Genomic DNA, 22,716 nt, shown 5'->3' with positions numbered 1-22,716 from the left:
AGAATGGGTTGCCATTGCCTTCTCCGATTTGGGTATGAAGCATCATGAATTTAAATAATCCTCTGTTAATACACTTTTTGGCTGTTTCAATTTTCCTTATCAGAAACAATGATATAATCAACATTATACGTTGTACGTTGTTATTATTATTATTATTTTGGTCTTTCCCATAGAATAATTATTCTAGGGGAGGAATCACTGAATTATACTTCTTTTAATGGTCTTTGAAAGATACTACTTTCTTTTGAATGTAACTCCTTATGAAGACCAGTTATATTTCTGGGCTCCTAATCAAAAAAACTTGGATTCTACTTCAGGCATGCTTCCTGACTTCACTGGTAAAATATCATCTCCAGCTCAACCTAGCCCAGGGCTTTATTCTTTAGTGTTGCTCCATCATGAATATTCACAATTTACTTCATTCCCTTCACATCCTCTCACTTATCTTCACAATTTACATCATTCACCCAAATCTAACGGAGAAGGCAATGGCACCCCACTCCAGTACTCTTGCCTGGAAAATCCAATGGACGGAGGAGCCTGGTAGGCTGCAGTCCATGGGGTCGCTGAGGGTCAGACACGACTGAGAGACTTCACTTTCACTTTTCACTTTCATGCATTGGAGAAGGAGACGGCGACCCACTCCAGTGTTCTTGCCTGGAGAATCCCAGGGACAGGGGAGCCTGGTGGGCTGCCGTCTATGGGGTCACACAGAGTTGGACACGACTGAGGCGACTTAGCAGCAGCTGCAGCAGCAACAGCAGCAGCAGCAGCCCAAATCTAAAATAGAGAGTTGTGTCTTTGTGAATTAAGGTCATTGCAATCTGAACCACGTAACGGCAACAACTGATTCAAAAGAACTTTGTCAGTAAGAAATGCTCTAAAATGTCTCCAAAATTATGACTGTAGCTTCTTTACCTTCTTTAATTTTGAAAAGTAACCACTAAGACAGTAAATAAAATACTGGACCATTTTCTTAGTAAAATATATGTAAAGGAAGAGTTAAAGGTAGGAGACTAAACATACACATTTTCCTGTACTTTCTCTGAATTCTCACTAACTGACATAAAGAAATTTCTTTTTATAAGACATAAATCTAAGAGGGAAAAGATACCTGGAGAGGAAATGATAACCACAAATTAGAAAACAGAAGAAGGAAAGACAACTGACCTAGCAGACCCAGGAAAGTTTTGTTCTAAGTGAGTGAGCTAAGTCATAGCCCGTTTTCTCCAAAGACTCAAGAATTAGAAGCATCATTTGGGGATAAAGGAAAGGACAGAAGTGTAAGGGACAGTTAGAACACTCCTCTCTACAAATCCTCTTTCCCACTTTATGCAACCAGGTGATAAATTCTGGTTTACTTCAGCAGAAGATGGAGGTTTCTGGAGAAGAAAGTTAAAAAAAAAAAAAAAAAAGATCTCTGAGATAAGGACACATGATATAGTTGAGGGTAGTAATCATTTTGAAAAAAGAAGCATTAAATACTAAATATTGAAACCCTCTGCTATAGCTACTGGCCCTCCTTCATCACATGGTTTTCAGAATACAATGCAGGACATCAGAAAGTTCTTCTCTGAAAAACATCTGACAAGTCAAAAGAAAAGATCTAAAGATACTGACACTGGTTATCCAATTAAACAGCCCAGTCTTATCCTCCTGTGTGAGATCTGGTGGTCTTCAAGCCCCACCGACAATACAGAGCTACCACTACGCTTTTTAGTGCCCCAATTTAAAACACAAACGACAGCCAAGAATCAAGACATTTGAAGACAGCATCAAACATAAAAGAGGTGAAAAACAAAGAGACTAAAGTAATTTGAAGGTGAAAACTATCAGAGAACTAAGAAAATACATTGCAAACAAAGCAATAGGATGGTATTTTTAAAGGAGTAGTCATAAAAAGTCTTAGAAATGAAAAAATATGACATAACTTGAAAACCCAATAAGAAAGTTGGAAGAAAAATTTGATAAAACTCCAAAGGCCAACAAAAATGACAGAATATAGGAGAGAAAAGATAACATTTAAGGACCAAGCCAGGAAGTCTGATACCTGAACACATTATGAGCCATAGAAAGAATAAAAAAAGAAAACAGAGGAAATGAAATCATAAAAGGAAGGTGAGATGACTCCATAGTGACTCCACAGTGAGAAGGCAGTAAATAATGATTAAGGCTGGAAAACAATCACTGGCTCAAATATTTTTTGAATTAGTAAATAAATGTAAATTTATTTATTAGTAAATAAACTCTTCAACTAAGTCCTGTAGGCAAATGAAGTCATATTATATGACACCCCTTCTGGAATACTAGGGTCCTCGGATGCAGAACCCAGAATAGTACATACTATCCAACTAGGGTGAGGGGCTCAAGAAATGGCACCTCATGCCAGTGCTGCAGAACTGGCATCTGGAACTTATGGTATTGTTTCTAGCTTACAAGCTGTTTGGCATCATGCCAACCTCCTCCCCACTTCCATAGTCACTGACCTGCACTCGTAAAACACCATCGTGGACAGCCTTCATCCTGTAACTTAAAGCTGTAGTGCATGGAACCTATGGGCTTTATGAAGGTGACATTTTGGAGAAAAGGATCCAAAAGCCAAATAAATAGTGCAACTAAGTCACCAAAGTGGAAGGCTAAAAGAAAACGAAGGAAACCCAGGGCCAAGACTTGAAGCAGTGAGGGAGAGAGTGGGGAACCAGAGTGTCCTCACAGGAAGGCTCCTTTCTCATAGCTTGCTGATCTTTCCCTTCTCCTCACTTGTCATGGTTCCTAATTCCACTAGATTGTAAGCTCCATGAGGCCAGGATCTATGCTTGTTTTGTTGTGATGTCCCTTACCTGTGCTCAGCACTAGGTGGTTCTACAAAAAAAAAAAAAAAGAGGTTAAATGAGTGAACAAATGATCTAGCCGAGAGCAGAGAAGTCTGAGGTGGCAAGTAAGACACAGAGGCTGGAGAGATTTCCTGAACTGAAAAGAAGAGGAAGCTGTGATGACTTGATATGGGCCACCAGCAGCCTGAGTGAAGACACACACACACACACAGACACACACAGAGACACACACAAACACACACACACACAGACACACACACAGAGACACACAGACACACAGACACAGACATGGACACACACACACAGAGACACACACAGACACAGACACACACACACAAACACACACAGACACACACAGAGACACACGCAGACACACATACCCAGACACACACACACACGGGTTTGTGCCTGAAGTGCACACACACACACACACACACACACACACACAGGTTTGTGCCTGAAGCACACACCATGAATCCTGAATACTGGGGCCATTCCTGCCAAGGCAAGCCCTGCGCTACAAGGGCACGGCCACCATGGCAGGAGACCTGTTTAGCTCACAGACAGGGGACTGGAAAGGGAATGCCTCAGGTTTTAACATGGAAGCCCAAACTTCAGGTTGACCAAAGGGACCTCACATCATCTTCACTGGAATTAATAAACTCAGAAGACAGGTCATTTCCTAATCCTGTGGGTGATTTAGTAAGATGAGCTGTTCAGAAGGCAGGATACAGTAATGGTCATCTATAAAGGGCAGGAGGACTATTCCTCAGAGGGCAGAGGGGACTAATGACACTTCACTCAGCACACAGAATTGAAGTCTGCTCTCCGCGGGGACAGAAGGAAGGTTTTAGGGTGGGGAGAGAGAGGAACAAGGACTTTTAGTGACGTCAGGAAGCAGCTCAGATTTCCCTTGGCTACAAAGAGGCAGACTACTCCCCAGAACACTCAGATACTAAGACAATGTCTTAGTGCTGCCCCGTAATTGTGGGAGAAAGAAATTTCAACTGTTTATCTACAATCGTCTTCCCAGGGATGGGATGTGGGATCTCTCTGCTTAGAGAAAGGGAACCAGCCTCTTCTCTGGCTTTTCCTACACTTCCTCATGCAAAGGGCTATCAGGAGAAGGCCACGAATAGAGCTCTTTTCCTTCAGCCGATGAGACAAATACCTTGTTCAAAAGCTCCTGCCCCTGCCTGCAGATTGTCTCAACCGGATTATCTTGGTTTTGACGCAATTCCACGGGGCAGTAACGCAACCTCACTCTGCTGTGCTATTGCACATGACTCTAGGGCTGGCAGCAGCCAGGAGTTCCCAAAGATCTTCTGGTTGATGAATGTCACCCGCTCGTTCTCTGTAATAAGGAGGGGAGAGAGCTGCTGACACCACAACCCCAGGAGGTAGACTGCAAACATTTCAGCATGAAGCTGACAGGGCCATGCTGGGGTCCTCGGCAGCACCTCAGGGGGTTATGAAACCACTTGGACGGTCCTGAGTTCAAACTGTGACATTGGTCTGTATGACCTTGGTTGGATTAGCTAACTTGAGCATCCGTTTCCTGACTTGTAAAATCAGGCTGAAATCCTGGCTCCTAGGGATGTCAGTGGATGGAGGGACACGATACACTTGAAACCACCTTCTCCGAGCCTAGCTCCTGACAGATGCTCCGCCAGCACTGCTTCCTCTCCTGCCCTCCCTCCCGCCTTCCCACGTTCATCGACTGTGGATGCGGTGCTCCCACAGAATGAGTCAGCCGAGACGAGCAAGAATTGAGTTCACTGGACATGTTCTAGCATTGCCTTAAACAAAAACCAGGACGAGCTCTCTGTGTGGCCTGGGACTGAGGAGGGGGTGGGTTCATCACCCAAGGTCACCTGTTTCTGGAAGACCTCTTCCTGTGCTGGGAACTGGAGCAGGACCCAGTCCCCCAGCCCAGGCTCCCCCCTGCCCCCCACGTGGCTGGAGCTGGGGATGTTCTATTTCAGCATCTGCTGCTGCACATCGGGACACGGAGGAGAGCAACACTGCGGTCCAGCACCTGCTGATCCACTCTTTCAACAGAGAAAACCGAGCATAAGACAGATATCATCCATTCATCACCAAATATTTCTATAACATTAATTCTATGCCTGGCACTGTTTGAAGCACTTCACAAACACGATCTTATTGACGCCTCACAACAGTGCTGTGAGGTTGGTATCACTACAACCCTATTTCAGAGGGAATGAAACTGAAGCACAGAGAAGTTACAGAACTTGCCCAAGAAACCATAACGCAACACTCTTTGGACATGGTGATGGGGACGTTTACAGTCCTCCATTGTTTGTCCAGCGGGAGGGACAAGCGCCTGTTCCTGTTCTCATTTGTTCGCTGAGACTTGCATTAATAACCAAGTGTGTGCCACACTGCTTTAGGAAAGGCGGCGTACACGAGGCGCAGGCCTCTCTTCATGGAGTCCACAAGGAGGCAAATGCCAAAGGAGCTTCATTTTGATCCTCTGACTTTGCCACCAGCAAAGATAGCTGACCTGGGTCAAGAATGCCAGTGGAGTGAACTTCCTCTTTATATGAAAGAAATGCCCTTTGGGACTTCCCTGGTGGTCCAGCAGTTAAGACTCCACATTTCCAAAGCAGGGGGTGCAGGTTCGATCCCTGGTCAGGGAACTAAGATCTCACATGCCATGCAGCAAAAAAAAAAAAAAAAAAAAAATGACCTTTATGGGACATTAGATATGTGACCTTTGACCTCATAGGGCCCACACTAAGAAGTCCATCAAGTCCACTTGCTTAGACCTTCATAGCTCAGAAGAGAAGTGTGTGTGAGGCTAATGCCCTCACCAAAACCCAGAAAAGGCATGTGGCCATAAGCAGGGCCCAATGTTCCCAAACTTCATATGTGTCACCAATGAAGAATATTTTGTGTGAGGTGTTGGGTATTTATTTTTACATGTACTTTAAATAACATTTTATAAATAGCACTGATCCATTATTTCAAAAGTACTATTGCTGAAAGAAAAAATAATTAAGTGAGTTACCTAAAAAAAACAATATTGGCCCAGGTGGTGCATTGCAAGCTAAAAATGATCCAAGTGGTACTCAAATGGGCCAGAGTCCGGGAAGCCCACAGTGATGCTCGCTGGGGTCATTACTGCATTTTGGGCGGGGCTGCTCTCCACTGTGGAGGTTAGTTCCCGCACTGCCTACGGATTAACAGCCTCAGCCACTGCCCACTCCACGGTGACAGCGCCCCCAGCAACGCACAGTGATAACTCCCCACAAAATGCCTCCACACATCTCCAAACACCACATGGTACAAGGCTGGGGCGATGTCATACCACTCCTGCACGGGAACTACTGCTAAAGTTAAAGTCTTGCTGGAGGCCTCCCTGGAAAAACAAGCTATTTTCAGATATTTTAAAAATAGAATGAAGGGAAGATAAAGTTCAAGTTCAATTACCAAGTGCTTTGGTCGGGGGATGCTGGGGAGGGAAGAGGGACCAGAGTAAGCAAGTGACTGAAGTGAAAGTCCGTCAGTCGTGTCCGACTCTTTGTGACCCCGTGGACTGTATAGTCCATGGAATTCTCTAGGCCAGAATACTGGAGTGGGTAGCCTTTTCCTTCCCCAGGGGATCTTCCCAAACCAGGGATCGAACTCAGGTCTCCCGCACTGCAGGCGAATCCTTTACCAGCTGAGCCACAAGGGAAGCCCAGAGTAAGCAAATGAGAACCCAAACGAAAAGACAGGAAAGACAGAAGCAGCTCTGGTGAGACTGCGGACAGACAGAAAAGGCCTGGGGCTGCAGACAGAGGCTTCCTGGTTTGGGGCCGCTGTTATGAGCAAGACCAGTTTCTTTCTTCTTGTCTCACAGGTACAACCTGGCACCTGACAATGATCAGAGAGTACCCGCTCCTGCTGGTGAACAGGCAGCACAACCTATTGCTTGAACTAAGTGCAAGAAGGTATTCTTGCATACCAAACCGAGAGAGTATTCTGCAAGAACACACGAATCGTATTATGAAACATGGGACAGACTTAGCATTAAAGAAGAGAAGGTCTCAGAAAGCCACGAGTCTCTTTCCAAGTAAGGATGAATTGTGAGGATGAGAATAACATGATGCTATTTGTACACCACCCAATATACCATTCATGCCCTTTAAAAATCTTGGTTATTTTTGGTACCTTTGAGCCCCTAGTTTTCCCAGTGTACTCCAAGGTGGAATGGCCTCTGCCTCAATGTGTCTGTAGAACAAATCTTTCCAGGGTTGCTCATGGGTGGTCATGGAAAAAAAGCTTGTTCAAATAAGTTTGGGAAATACTGCACATTTCCATTTTGGAGATTCACAAAGCACATTGGCAACTTACAGGTCTTGAGAATATTTCTTCTGTTCCCTTGGTTATTTAAAACGTGAAATCCAAACTCCTTGCCAGGTTTAAAAGTCAACAGACCTGTCCCACTTTACCTGATCAGTGTTACTTTCCCGGGAGGCAGACGCATCACTGCTGCTCCCACCTTACGTATCCGCACTTCTGGGCCTTCTCTCACATTCCTCCGTCCTCTAGAAATGCCTTTCTCAGCCTCCCCGCGGACTCCACACTTCAGGCAAAGCACCAGTTCGAGATTCATGTCCTAACGACTATTCCCCACAGTGAACTTTCTCAGAACTGTATCTACGAAAGGAGGTGTCACGTCAGTGTGATCCCTTCTATGATGCCTTGGGATTATTGTCTGGGGTGTGATATATGCCGTTTGTAGGCAAAGCTCATGAGAGCCCCTAAATGTGCTATGGACACCATGGGTCTTGTAGAAAAAATACTTCTTGATGTGTATCCTGGTGGATGTGCCAATGGCTGGCTTTGTTCCCTTATAAAACCTCTTACACAGCTTGTCTCTCTGTGAATTAGCAATCACTGGGTAATGACTGAACATATGTGTTCTGTCTATGTTTAATTACTCTGATATTCCTCAAATTAAGTGCAATGTATGCTACAACAGATTCTATCTAAAACTGTATAATGTTGGGCATATTCAAAGTTAAGAATATGCTCCTGGAAATGGAAGTCTTTTTACCTGCATGAATATTAAGAGGTTATTTTTATTTCTAATCTATTCCCTAAATTCTCCCTTGCCCCTCCTCAAAAAAAAAAAAAATGTCTTTACAATCCATCAGAATGTCCATTTGGTTTTATTTTCAAAATATATTCAGAGCCTGACCCTGCTCACCACCTCCACGTCACAGGAGGTGTTCTCTTGGAAGCTAACCCTGGGATGGAGCCAAGTGGAAGCAAGGTGATCAGGGGAGTGCTCCTGGGAATATCTATGAAAAGGAAGGAAACGGCTTGGGAAGAGGGAGGGGTGGGGCTGGGGAACTCTCACCGGGAAGGCCTGAGCTGACCACGCGGAGCTCTGAGCTAGGACAGCCCTTGGGAGCCGTGATGAACTGAGGTGAGGAGCCACGTCTTCAGACCCTCTACCCACATGTCACTGGACACAGGCTGCCTAGGAAGGCAGGAGGCCCCTGGATAAAGCAGCTGTCCTCAGAGGAGGCAGCTCTTCAAGGGGAATGACAAGCGAAGGCCATTAGCTGGAGACCTCCCAGCTGCTGGAGGAATGAATACTTCATTTCTGAAGGGGATCTGAGCAGGGTACCACACGCTCAGTGCACTTCACCATGACTGTCTTGATCCGAGACCCCAACTTTTCATGATTAGTGTAAGAGCCTCCTCTCTCTCAAGACATCAGTGAGAGTGAGAGCAAGAGCAATTGATGCTGCTGTAAACCAGCCAGCAGCTGCCCATCCTACCCCGAGTCATCACAGTGGCCCGTCAGACCCTGCCCTCTCTGCCTCCCATGGCTCTCTGACCTCAGCCCCTGCTACGTGCCCTCTTGCCCACTGCGCTCTAGGCCACACTGACCCATTTGTTATTTTTTTAAAGTGTTTGGCAAGCGTCCATCTGAAGCCTTCACATTTTACTCTTCGCCTCATCCAAAATGTTCCCTTGGACCTCAGCATGGCTCTTGTCCTCGTCCCCTCCAGGTTTTCACTCATGTCGCCTTATGCTCTATCCCCCGGCTCTCCCAATCTCTCTGCTGCTTGGTTTCTTCCATAGCAGGGATCTCTACAAGGGGAGAAATTTTGGAATGTTGCATTGACTATAGTGCCCCTTGTATCTATAGCCATGCCTAGCACATAACAGGTGCTCAAAAATACACATGTTGAATGAACTTCTGAAAGAGTTCCCATCATTGGCCCAAGTTGAAAATTATTCCATGGGTTCTTCAAGTCCCTAAGAAAGCCATGGTAGCTTCAATTCCTTTTCTTATGTTAAGCTTTGGTCATGTAGGTTGGTATTTGGTATTCTTTACTCCAGTTAAAGGAGGAGTAGCTTAAGTGTCTTTTCTACAACAGGCAATTGAGATGCCAGAATTCTGATTTTAGCTCCTACCTAAACCTTACAAAGACATTTTTGTTTCTTTCAAATTTGCTTTTGGTTCCTAAAAGTCGAAGAAGATATGACTTTTGACAATGATGGAGTTTATCCCCTGTGCTCTCTGAAAGTAGGGATGGTTAAGAAATACCCCTCTTTGTGTTCCAAGAAACAGTCAACCACCACAAAGGACAACCCAGCCTTCCCATATTCTGATATAAGACCCACCTCCACCCTTTCTCAGGAGTCCCACAAGTCCAAGGCAAGGCCTCTTGGCCTCTATAAAAACTCACGCCCCTTTTCTCTGAGACATTCCTCATTAATAAGTGTTCTCCCTATTGCAAAATTATATCCATGATTCATTGGTGCATATTGTCTTTCACACTTCATAAAGAGGGGGCTTGGGGTGGGAGGATTTATTTTTAGCCTCAAAGATGGTATCCGTTGGAAAATCAGCAGCTAACAATAATAAGTGTCAAAATGATTCTTGACAATAGACCACAGACGACCAAATGGTCTACTCCCTTAGCAGAAAGCCAGCATGGGGCTCAGTTTCAGAGGAGGGAATAATTACTACTTCCAGAGGCTGACAGAAACTTGTTTCAAGCAGATGGCTGGACAAAAAGATACTGTTGGAAATAATTTCCTAGTATATAACGTAGATGTGGCTCTATGTAATTTCTTCCTGAAATTAACTATCTCCTCTCTGCTGGGCACAAAATTCTCAGTCTTTCCCTGTCTAGGATCCCTGGTTCTAAAGAAATGAGATGGTGGCAGGATGCTCCTAGAAACTAGAGACAGTCATACCTTTCATGTCTGCATGCTCTTACCTTTCCAAGGTAAGGATACAAGAGGTCCACCAGCCTGCCCTCCCATTGGGCAGATCTGTGGTCAGCTGTATGAAGATTAGGGTTTAGATAAATGGCTTCAACTTTATTCCAATACCTTTATTAGTCCTTCCTACTAGAGTTTACAGGGCTTTCCTGGTGGCTCAGTGGGTAAAGAATCTGCCCACAGTGTAGGAGATGCAGGTTTGATCCCTGGGTCAAGAAGATCCCCTGGAGGAGGGCATGGCAATCCACTCCGGCATTCCTGCCTGGAGAATCCCAGGGACAGAGGAGCCTGGCATGCTACAGTCCATGGGGTCACAAAGAGTTGGACACAAATGAATCACCTGAGCACGCACGCACCAGAGTTTACATTCTAGAGCAACCCCAGAGAAACAGTTAGTTCCATTCTGTTGGACACAAGCCCTCCAAATACCCTGCTGCTGCTACTGCTAAGTCAATTCAGTCGTGTCCGACTCTGTGCGACCCCATAGACAGCAGCCCACTAGGCTTCCCCGTCCCTGGGATTCTCCAGGCAAGAACACTGGAGTGGGTTACCATTTCCTTCTCCAACGCATGAAAGTGGAAAGTGAAAGCAAAGTCGCTCAGTTGTGTCTGACTCTTAGCGACCCCATGGACTGCAGCCTACTAGGCTCCTCCATCCATGGGATTTTCCAGGCAAGAGTACTGGAGTCGGGTGCCATTGCCAAATACCCTACAAAGCCAAAAAAATGATCAGCTGGACTCAGATGCTACTGAAGTCTGGTGCCAGGGGCCCATTTATAACCTACAGACTCAGGGTTCTTGGGATGAGTAAATTAGATTCAGGTATACTGGGAATCCTCTAAAAATTATACACCAAATGTTGTGTGTATGTGCGTGTGTGCACGCGTGTCCATGTATGTGCGTGCATGCATGCATGTGCACTTTTCTAAAGAATGATTCCACAGTCTCCTCACATTCTTTAAGGCTCCATGCCACCTGAATGGATAAAAACCATTACCTATTACAGATATTCTGGTCCTTTGAAGAAACAGCATCTAGATAGCTCTCCCTCATCACTGGCTCCGACATGCCCAGGAGTACCAAGTTCACCACCAGTTTATGAATAGGCTTACTTACTTCATTTGTAGGCACTCAGTCTTCTCCTGGGATCAGCCATGAGCCAGTAAGTCATGCCAAGGAGTTTGGTATCAGCAAAGTCTGACTAAATCAGTTCATTTCTTAGAAGCTGACAAGAGGGAGGTTATATGATTAAATCCAACCCATTTGATATTGTCTGTGAGGGTTGATACAACAAAATACTACAGACTGGATAGCTTATAAGCAACAAGAACTTACTACTCCAGGTAAGGTTCTTGAGGCTGGGAAGTGCAAGAGCAAGGCAGCGGCGCGGCCCTTTCCTGGAGCATGGGGTAGGCCGTCCCGCTGTGTCCTCGCGTGCCGGGAGGGGCCAGGGAGGTCAGTGGGTCACTCCATGAGGACTCTACCCTATGACCTCATTACCTCCCAAAGGCCCCATCTCTGCATTCCCTCACCTCTGGGGGTTAATATTTCAGCATGTGAATTCTGGAGGAGGAGGGGACACAAACATCTGGGCAGAATGGATATTTTCCACAAATATTCTCCACTAAGACTGTAATTTGACACCCAAAACAGCACTGGCTAGAGACAACGTGAAAATGAAATGGGAACACATGAGTGCTACCAAGATGTTTGGTCCATTTTAAAAAATTGTTTTTCTTTGTAAGCACTGAAACCTGGATTTTATGGTCTATGCTTTGAATTAATAACAGGTTTTATAGTTACTGCCATATATTTTGCATAATTTTAACAGGCAAGGCTTAACTGGCTCACTGAACTGTATCTGTGTGAGACTTTAGTTTTCCCATAAAACAGCAAATGCCAATAAGATAGACATCCCTGTTCTAGGCTGTTTACACTTCTAAGAAGTAAACAGGCAGTTATTACATTAAAAACATTCCTTGTGTGCCAGCAACATCTAATTTTAACCTGTGGGGCTTTCAGAGGAGGAACTAAGGGCTAGAGATGGCACAAAGAACCCCCAAATATGCCTGATACCTAAACCCTGAAGCCTGATCTGATTCCATTGTGGTTGAATAAACCACATGCTTCTCAACATCGCTGTTGTCTTCAGGTACAAAATGGGATAGTATTGGCCACTTAGTCTATCCATAAGATCCTCTTATTTTCTAACTAAGAAACTAAGACTCTCTTAGTTTCTAACTTGCTTTGAGACAGTAACTTGGAAGCATTTTGCAGACCCATAGCAAGAAGTGTCACTTTTTAGACTGGATGTAAAATAAATTAAGTGGAATTCTGAATTTCACATGCATTAACTTCCCTTAAAGGGACCAACATAGCAACTTGGGCAGAACCTACAAAAAGCTCAGTTGAGGTGTCACCTCCTCGGTGGCCAACTTAATTGCTCCCTCCTTTGTGCTGGCCAAATAGCATCACAATTGCTAGCTGTTACGTTGGTCTCCTCAACAGGCCGAGGTCCTCTGGGGCAGGCACTATGTTTTATTTATCTCTGTATCTTGGGTAGTGCACATAAATTGCCAGCTTGCTGACTGCAGGGATTCATTTAAGGAGAGCCGAGCGTTAGGCCGGAATTCCATCCCAATTCAGAATACACTCTGAAGTGTGCCTACCAGTTCACATGCCTTGGTAAAAGTACTGAAGGACCACGTACTTCCTGTTTTCACGTGCAAATCACAGCAGGAAGGGGGGATTCTGACCACATTTCTCAGGGCCCCAGTAGGGTGAGAATATTAGAAAAACCCTGATGACTAAAAATAATTCAACTCAATGATTCAGCAAAAGCATTTCTCAGTGCCAGGCACTGTTCTAAGCTTTTATCTCGTGGGAGCCTCCTTGTAAAGCACAGGACTGTTACTGTATACATTACATACCAGGAAACTGGCACAGAAAGGCAGAGTTACTTGCCAAACAGACGAGCCCTATGTGAGTATTGTGAGGATTCTCCATGCCTCTCACCTCTGAAACAAGGCAGGGTGAATCCTTTTTTCCTCTGTGTTCCCACAGACCCGCTACTCAGGCCCGGACCTCACTGCCTTGTGTTGTGATGGGAGATCCATGTGGGTCTCGCTGGCTGAACACTGAGTAGCTGGCGGACCGGAGCTGTGTGTTTCTCAGTCACCTCTCTGCCTCCCCACTTAGGGTAACCGGCTTACGGCTTACGGGAGCTTCTCAGTAAGTGTCTGCTGAATAACCAAATGAGGGGAGTCTCTTTCCAGAATGACCACTTCTGAGGAATTCCCCGGAGCAGTGGTTGCCAACCATTTCGGCACCAGGGACTGGTTTTGGGGAAGATTTTTTCCGGTTGGGGGAGGGGATGGTTCCAGGATGATTTGAGCACATTACATTTATCATGCCCTTTATTTCTATTATTATTGCATTGTGACACAGAGTGAAATAATTAATACAACTCACCATAACGCAGAATCAGATCATCAGCCGTTAGGTTCCCATAAGGAGAGTGCAACCTAGATCCTTTGCACGTGCAGTTCACAGCAGCGTCCGTGCTCCTGTGAGAATCTATTACTGCTGCTGATCTGCCAGGAGGTGGGGCTCAGGCAGTGATGCGCATGATGGGGAGTGGCTGGACATAGATGAAGCTTCGCGCACTTGCCCGACGTTTACCTCCTACCATGCAGCCTGGTTTCTAAAAGGCCACAGATGGCTATCAGTCTGTGACCCCGGGGCTGGGGACCCCTGTCCAGAGAAAAGGATGAAGACAGACTCATCCTCTTGCCTCAGTTGTCTCTGCAACCTCTGGTGAATGTAAACATTTAACAAGGACTCCCTTGCATTACTGTTTATAGTGAAAAAGGAAAAGACTACTTACAGATCCACCTCATGTAATAGGAAAGTGGTCCCCAAGTCACGGCATAGGCATCTACTGGAAAGCATGCTACCACTAAAAACGAGGGGGCAGACCAGCAGCTGCACGCAGATCAAATCTGGTGTCGCACCAAACTTGAATCAATAGGTACAATATGTCTGTGCCCTGGAACACATATTCTTGGAGGAAGAGAACACAGAGCTGAGTGGATCACATGCTGCAGTAGACAGTGTATCATGCTGTAAGAAAGAGATTAGAAACTCAGGATAAAGCCCAGGACATTTACAGGCATGTGCTCAACTTTTGCTTTTTGAGGGCATGAGAGTGGACAGTGGGGGCCGTCAATAGCTCTACTCAAGCAACGAACGGGTTCTAAAGGGGGAACAAGCCAACAGGCGGATTATGGTGGATGTTTTGACAACAAAAAGGCATCTGTATACTTAGTCGCTGGGGTCTTTTCATTTTTTTCAAGTATGTGGCTAAAAATCATAGGGTTTGAAAGTACGCATCAAACACAAAGGACGTTGAAAATCACTGGTAAATAAAAATCTCTAATGACATGGCAAGATGGTGATACATCAAATAAAAGAAGCCAGTTGTGAAACAGCATGTATGATACAATCCTGTTTATATTACAGAAGGAATATGCAGGCATGGCAGAGGGACTGGAGGACAGAGAGCAAAACTGGGCTGTAACAGGGCTTATCTTTGGAAGATGGGACTAGAAGCTTATTGTTTTCTTTTTGCTCACTGGTATAATTTTTCACTGCTACAAAAAAAGCTGTTCTATGTATATACTGAGAAAATTTCATAGAAGTTAAAGTTTTTAAAAAGTTAGGGGCGTGCTCATCCATGTGTGTATGTGCACACACGCAGGTACACCCCAAGCAAAGTGGAGTAAGACTTTTCATCTTTATTTTTTGGCAGCAGCTACAAATCCTCTGCCACATCATTGTACTCACTCAAAATTTTATTGGGGGATAGGCATTCACTAGGATCATAGAATCTTCTGTACAAAAACACACGGATGTGCCTTGCAGGTACACCCCCTATCAGATTCTCTTGGGTGGCAGGCAGATGTGATGCAGACCACTCTTCTCAGCAGGAGGTAAAAACCAGGCAGTAAGCTGATACTCATTTCTTCCATTCTGCAAGTCTTTTGCAAGAACATGAGCAGGCCTAAAGGGTCACAGTTGCTTTTTGATGGTAGAGACACTCTGCTCCTTAAGAGCGACAAATCAGAGCTCCCTAATAACCTGGCAGCCCACCGTGGACAACTTCATAAGGAACTGTTCTTCACTGGCGACAGAGCGCACAGGTGTCTGTGTGTGACAGATGCCCAATAAACGGCGGGAAGGCCCCAGCTAGTCATCAGTGCATGCTCAGTCACTTCAGTCGCGTCCAACTCTGCGACCTTATGGACTGTATCTCGCCAGGCTCCTCTGTCCATGGGGTTTACCAGGCAAGAATACTGGAGTGGGTTACCATGTTCCCCTCCAGGGGATCTTCCCGACCCAGAGATCAAACCCACGTCTCTCCTGTTTCCTGCATTGGCAAGTGAATTCTTTACCACTAGCACCACCTGGGAAGCCCCTAGTCATCAGATCCACTAATAAAACGTCATCTGACTGAATGCAGTCCAGGCCAGCTATACTCACTCATCCATAGATGTGGTGAGAACAAAAGCTGAAATAACTCTGTTAGAAAATCCAGGGGGACGAACAGCAAACCAAGTCCAGAGTTCAAAGTGACAAGCAGTTATTGAAGATACTGTAGAAGTACAATCAGTCACTTAGTGCAGCGATGAGGCCAAAAGTGTAAGGATTTTACAAGATCATGAATTAATGACTGGACTACAGAATGGAAAATTAGAGGTGATAAGGCCAGTGAACCAAACTGTTGGACTGTTAAATAACCAATCCTTTTTAGGAAAGAGAATATGGTTACCAGACATCTGACCGAATGTAATTAACACACCGCTGTCATCGTCTTGAAGACCTACCTTCTGTCAAACCTCACTACTCCATATGCTTCTCCTTAGAATATTTTTCCCTTTGAAAAATTCTGAGTTAGGCTGGTATTGGGAAATTAGATTCCCAATATTTAGATTCCCAATTATTAGATTCTCCAATAATTCCAAAGGATGGATCATAGATGGGAATGTTCACCTGTTACTCTTTAAAAAAAATTATTATCATTTATTTATGTGGCTACCTGGGTCTTAGCTGTGGCATGAGGAACCCTTGATCTTTACCTGCAGCATGCAAACTTTTAGTAGCAGCAAGTGGAATCTAGTTTCCTGACCAGGGATCGAACCCGGGCCGCCTGCATTGAGAGCATAAGTCTTAGCCACTGGACCACCAGGGAAGGCTGCACTCTCTTTATTGGACCCATAATAGCATTAATAAAAGCCGATCACCTTTTAAAGCTTAACCAGAAACATGGTAACCGCACTTCTTCCTACAGAACCCTCAGCTTTAGCCACTGTTCCACTTGACCTGGGAACTGTATCCATGTTTAGCCACAGCAGAGAATTAACAGCTACCATTTCCCAAGAGCTGACGATGGGCCAGGCACTGGATGAGCCCATGGCAGATGATACTCTTTTACTTGTCACAAATATCTTGGAGGTGAGGACAGTCATTGCCTCACTCTACAAATGAGGAAACTGAGGCTTAGAAAAGTGAAGTAACTTGTCCGAGGAGATGCTGCTAGTAAACCACTGCATCTTGCTACGGGATGGAGCTCACCTCTTGCTCAACTACTTCACAGGCTTTTTGTGAGGTCCAAATGAGATCCTATGTATTAAAGGCCTTGAAAACAGTAAAGCATTTGACAAATAGCATGTGTTATTTTAAAAAGTCAGAAGACTAAGTCATAGTCCTTAGGAGCACAACGCTTCAATCATCATGGCTTCAGGAGAAAGACAACACTGTCCCCCAACCTCCAGTTCTTTAAATAAAGGGCACGGGATTTTCTTAAGCAAATCTTTTAAAGATAAAGGGCTCAGGTCTGCATGCTGGTACTTGAACTGGTCTTTGCAGGGAGCTTTAGTGTCTTAACTTCAATGCAGACACCCTGCCTGAACTATTCATCCTGACTAGAGCAAGCAACTATTCCACTGTTACTATCAATTCTGTTCCAAAGACACAACTACAATAATTTTACACCCTAAATCTAGGCAATACAAGAATGAAAGGGGGAAAAAAAAACAAGCAATACTTTCTCACGAAAGGGCTACATTATATACAGCAATTTGTTTTTATTATTATCATCATTAATAGTTAAGTCCACTGTATCATTCCCAGGCAACATAAAAGTGGATGATTTATACACAGAACACCTGTATTTTTTTTTTTTTTGAACCAGTAGGACTCACCAGTCTATTAAAAGGCAACCACACAATTAAAACCTGCACAATTCAAAAAATGCCGTATTTGAGCGATTAGAAAGTCAATTGTCAATTCATTCCGGCAAACCTCCTGAGTAATCCCACTTGTCAGGTAACATCAAGTGCAAATTCCACTATGCCCTCTCATCTAAAAATCACCATGACAAACAAACAACCCCACCCCCAAGTCTACCTGCCCTGGTGAGAGTCACGATTCAGCCATGTGACTAGCCCCTAGCAGGGACGAGGGCCCAGTCATTCCAGCATGTGCTGGAGCACCGAGGGGTCCGCGTCCACTGCCTGGAGGCCCCTGTGCAGGCTCTGGAAGGTGGCCTCCTTCCCGAAGCGCTGCCTCCAGCGCACGAAGGCCTCCACCATCTGGGACTGCACGTTGTGGGGATGGTTGGCCTTACAGCGGTAGATGTCTGTCTGGGACAGCCCCAGAGACAGCACCACAGGCTCCCACTCAGGGCCCAGCCTCAGGGCCAGCTGGTTGATCTGCCGGTCGGACGGGGAGCTGTGCAGGATGTGCGGGGGGATTCCAGTCATCCGGTCATCTGGGGAGGAGAAAGACACCATGGTGAAGAGAGGGAGCCGACACATTAGAAAGTGAAAAAAGTGTTAGATGCTCAGTTGTGTCTGACTCTAAGTGATCCCATGGACTATAGCCCGCCAGGCTCCTCTGTCCATGGGATTCTCCAGGCAAGGACACTGGAGTGGGTAACCATTCCCTTCTCCAGGGGCTCTTTCCAACCCAGGGATCGAACCCAGGTCTCCTGCATTGCAGGCAGATTCTTTACTGTCTGAGCCACTAGGGAAGCCCAAACACACCAGACGGGCAGGGGCAGGCAGAAATGAAAATGCAGGGGATGACACACATCCCAAGTGTCAGGGCCAACTTTTAGTCTTCACAGGGGCTGCTCAGTAAAAAGCCATATGTAGGGGCTTAAGAAGCACTTAGCACCTAGGGATAGGTTTATTACAGAAAATGTGAAAACAAGAAAATAAAAATAACTTGAAATCCCATCAGAGAAACACCCATTCAGAATACTTCGATCTATTTCTTTTCAGTCTTTTATGCATAAAACATACATTTAGGATTACACTGCAGGTACTGCTCAGATGTTAAAGAATCTGCCTGCAATACAGAGGACCCAGGACCCAGGTTCAATCCCTGGGTTGGGAAGATCCCCTGGAGGAGGGAATGGCAACCCACTCCAGTATTATTGCCAGGAGAACTCCATGGACAGAGGAGACTGGCAGGCTATAGTCCATGGGGTCACAAAGAGCTGGACATGACTGAGCAACTAACACACACGAAGCTTTGTAACATGCACTTTTCACTTTCACCTCCTTTCCTAGGGAGGCCAAGCTGAAGCTTCTGGCGGCATCTAAGCATGCCTTTGTGGCCCTCCTCCCTCTGGAACTGGCCTGTGGTGTTGTTTCCTGTAGGAATGGTCAGGGTAGAGTGTAATTTGCTAGAGGGTAATGGGCTGTACCGGAGAAGGCAATGGCACCCCACTCCAGTACTCTTGCCTGGAAAATCCCATGGACGGAGGAGCCTGGTGGGCTGCAGTCCATGGGGTTGCTAAGAGTCGGACACAACTGAGCGACTTCACTTTCACTTTTCACTTTTACGCATTGGAGAAGGAAATGGCAGCCCACTCCAGTGTTCTTGCCTGGAGAATCCCAGGGACGGGGGAGCCTGATGGGCTGCTGTCTATGGGGTCGCACAGAGTTGGACACGACTGAAGCGACTTAGCAGCAGCAGCAGCAGCAGCAGCAGCAATGGGCTGTACAGAACAGCTAGTCTCTCCTGACCAACTTGAACACCTCTAAGAAAAGTGACAGTTTCTACAGAAGCATGACCTAAGAAAGGCCCGAAGCAAAAAATAAAACCTAAAAGGCCATGAAGGAGCAGCACAGATCACAGGAGGAGAATGACCACCTGGCTGAGCTCAGAAGAGGAGAGCAAGCACGTGCTGCCAATGGGCAATGACAGAACCTGCTACTGCACTTCCTAAACTGGAGCCCTGTCTCCCCAAGGCCAGTCTGCTGAGGGAGTCTCACATCAAGTGAGTGACTACAGATGTGCTGAAAGGTGCCACTAGTTATACAGAAGGCCTTCCAGAAGAAGGAGATTAAAGCTAAGTCCTGAGCATGAGGAGAAGGAGCCCAGTGAAGAGAAAGGAAAGGAGGGCACTCTGTGCAATGGGTCAGGCATCTGCAAAGGCCCCGAGGCAACAGAACGTGGCAGGTGAAAGGCAGTCACTGCAGCAAAGAGCAGAGGTTGAGACACGCTCCGAACATCCAAAATGATGGTGCCAGTTATAGGCTAGAACAGGACTGAAAGCTCGGATTTCCATACGATAGCACCTCGAACTACACTTTCCATCACCAGCATTCCAGGAATTCAGGTCAATCCCACTTCACACTCACAGCTCACTGTTTGGATTTATGAATTAAATGAGAAGGCAAGAGGCATCCTGTTAGAATAGTTGATATCTTCCATGGATCGTACCTTTGGTCTCTAGGCAGTTGCCAACAGCTTAGGCACAAGTTGCAAAAATATTGTCAAGGACTCTTTCTGGTGTCTGTCAAGACTGCCTTTTTTTTTTTTTTAAATGACTAAGAAGCAAATTATAATAATGATACTACTGAGCAGTATCTTATATTAACACTGGCACTTCTATGGCTTTTATAAAAATATGGGCTCATTTTAAAACTCAAACATACAAAAAAAAGAAAACAAAATTTGCACTACCCTACCATCTTATTGACAGTTTGTGAACATCATTCCGGACATCTCTTTATGTGTGTATACTATGAGAAGGAGAATATAACGGTCTTTTCCAATAAGAGTTACTTCATTTTGCTTGAATATAACAAGGAAAACCAGCAAAGGTTGAACTAAATGACTTTCTGATCTACAATTAAATGCTTAAAAAAAAAAAACAAATAACAAAAAACACAAATACACAGAATATTTAATGCTGAGAAAAAATTGATGAAAATTTAACAGGTAAACAACATGTTTCCACATTAATGCTGTATAATGAACATTTATATTCTCTCTTTTTTCTCATACCTCTTGGTTTTTGCTGCTTCTATAATTTTTATTTGGTTGGATGCTCAACATTTACATGCTTCTGTAATAATAATTTTCCCCCATTGATTAGTCTTAAAACTACATTATAATGGTTTGAATGTTTACCAGTGTTTTTTGTTGTTGTTATTGTTTTTTTAACACAGTTTTTCTGCTCTTGAGTCTGTTATTTTGATTTGAATCTCAATTGGTCAGTCTCTTCTTCATAGGGTGGTTTTTTTTCCAAGAAAGGTTCATGGTTACTATATTCCTTGAGTTCTTTCAGATCAAGACTATCTGCTGAGTGCCTTCACTGTTGAACAAGAACAATATTTATAAAAACAATGTCATATTATATTATATCTTAAATTATGAATACAATTTTATATTGTTTAATTTTATTTCTCTTACATTTGTAGAACTTGCTCATATTTTATGGTAGAGAATGCTGGTATGGAGAATTCTGACACTAACTTCATCATCCTCCTTTTGGTATAACCTGCTTTTTCTCTCTGGAGTTTGCAATACTGAAGCTTTAGACCAGAGTTTATCTTGGTCACTCTATATGCAGCATGGCATTCTGACCAAAGATTTAGTTCTTCTTTTCAAAAATATCTTTCTGAGTTATATCTTTGCATTTTTTTTTTATATTCCTTATGCTGGGTGGTTTTGCCTATCTTACACAGCTATCATTTTCTCTTATCATTTCAACTCCCTTCCAGTGATTATCTCATGCCTTTCCACCATGCCATTCATTTGACTACCACTTCAGGCTATTCTGTATTTTTTTCCTTTTGGTTCAAATCTTATATCACATTTCTGTTGCCAATTATTCTTGGCCCTTCAATCTTTAAAAATCCCTTTCCACTGCACACCCACTAGGATGGCTTCTATCAAAAAAAAAAGTGCTGGTGAGGACGCGTAAAAACTGGAACCTTTCCACTGCACACCCATTAGGATGGCTTCTATAAAAAAAAAAAGTGCTGGTGAGGACGCGTAAAAACTGGAATCTTCTGTGCTCTTGGTGGGAATGCAAAACGGTGCAGCTGCTACGGAAAACAGTTCCTCAAAAAATTAAACATGGAATTAGGATCCAGCAACTCTAATTCTGGGTTATATACCCAAAAGAATTGAAAGCGGTGATTTAAAGAGATATTTGTACATCCATCTTCATGGCAGTATTGTTCACAACAGCCAGAAAGTGGAAGCCACTCAATCTATCAAGGGATAAACAGATAAATAAAAAGTGGTATATTATACATCAGAATATTATTCAACCTTAAAAAGGAAAAAAAATCTGACTAATGCTGCAAAATGGCTGATTCTTAAGGACATTATCTTAGCTGGAATAAATCAGTCACAAAAGAGACAACTACACCATGATTTCACTCACATGAGGTACTTGGAATAGTCAAATTTGGTGGGACAGAAAGAATGATGGCTGCCAGGGCCTTGGGAGGGGCGAATGAGGAGCTGCTATTTAACGGGAACAGTTTCTGAGTTGCAAGAAGGAAAGAGGGCTGGAGGTTTGCTGCACAACAACATGGATGCACGTAACCACTGAACCGCACACTTGGAAACGGAAAAGAGAGCAAGTTGTATATTTTACAGTGAAAGATAAAACATGAAAAGGATCTTGTTTAATCATACCAGTGAGTTTTTATTTCTGCCGAATTGACACTGAGCTCTTCTACAGCATGAAATGGCTGTGAGATTGAGTTTTCTTGGTCTCGGTTTTCCCCTAGACCAGATCGGCTGCACGTTTATTTTTCACAAGCCGTGTTCCTGTCTTTCATTCCTCTCCTGTATGCGGCATTTCCACAACACTGAGACTCATCTTGTTCATACTTGATGTGGGTATCTCTGTCCAGAACTTCTGTTTGGTCTCCCACAGTAAGTTGATGTATCCTTGACAGCCCGTTCACTTACAGGGGGTTACACTCTGAGGTCGGCCGTGGCTCTCTACGTGGTGCCTATGCCCTGAAGGAAGGGTAGGACCCACAGGGCCAGGCTTTGCTGGAGGTGCTATGCACTGATTTTTGTTTTTCTTTCTTTTTTTGTTTAATTTTAATTAATTTATTTTAATTGGAGGCTAATTACAATATTGTGGTGGTTTTTGCCATACATGGACATGAATCAGCCACGGGTGTACATGGTTCCCCCATCCTGAACCCCCCTCCCACCTCCCTCCCCATCCCATCCCTCTGGGTTGTCCCAGTGCACTGACTTTGAGTGCCCTGTTTCATGCGTCGAACCCGGACTGG

General features: G+C 44.6%; 1 protein-coding gene and 1 long non-coding RNA gene across 3 annotated transcripts in view; one reads left to right on the top strand and one right to left on the bottom strand.

Annotated features, from left to right (window-relative positions):
• Positions 1-22,716, top strand: part of LOC109558985 (uncharacterized) — a 52,160-nt gene that overhangs the window by 21,780 nt on the left and 7,664 nt on the right. Inside the window, exon 3 of one of the 2 annotated variants that reach the window (XR_002180685.2) lies at positions 6,703-8,178. The exons of the other annotated variant lie outside the window; for it this stretch is intronic. This is a non-coding gene — a long non-coding RNA (uncharacterized lncRNA). Of the gene's footprint in view, positions 1-6,702; positions 8,179-22,716 lie in introns of those variants that run through there. 2 annotated transcript variants of the gene reach the window in all.
• Positions 17,215-22,716, bottom strand: part of CRADD (CASP2 and RIPK1 domain containing adaptor with death domain) — a 199,337-nt gene continuing 193,835 nt past the window's right edge. The window contains exon 3 of the mRNA XM_019960355.2: positions 17,215-17,924. Within this exon, the coding sequence (XP_019815914.1) occupies positions 17,623-17,924 (302 nt within the window). The 3' untranslated portion in view covers positions 17,215-17,622. The remainder of the gene's footprint in view (positions 17,925-22,716) is intronic.

The sequence above is a fragment of the Bos indicus genome, chromosome 5 (genome assembly GCF_029378745.1).
Source record: "Bos indicus isolate NIAB-ARS_2022 breed Sahiwal x Tharparkar chromosome 5, NIAB-ARS_B.indTharparkar_mat_pri_1.0, whole genome shotgun sequence".
In the NCBI taxonomy this organism is placed as follows: Eukaryota; Metazoa; Chordata; class Mammalia; order Artiodactyla; family Bovidae; genus Bos; species Bos indicus.
This window is presented reverse-complemented; position numbering and strand designations above follow the sequence as displayed.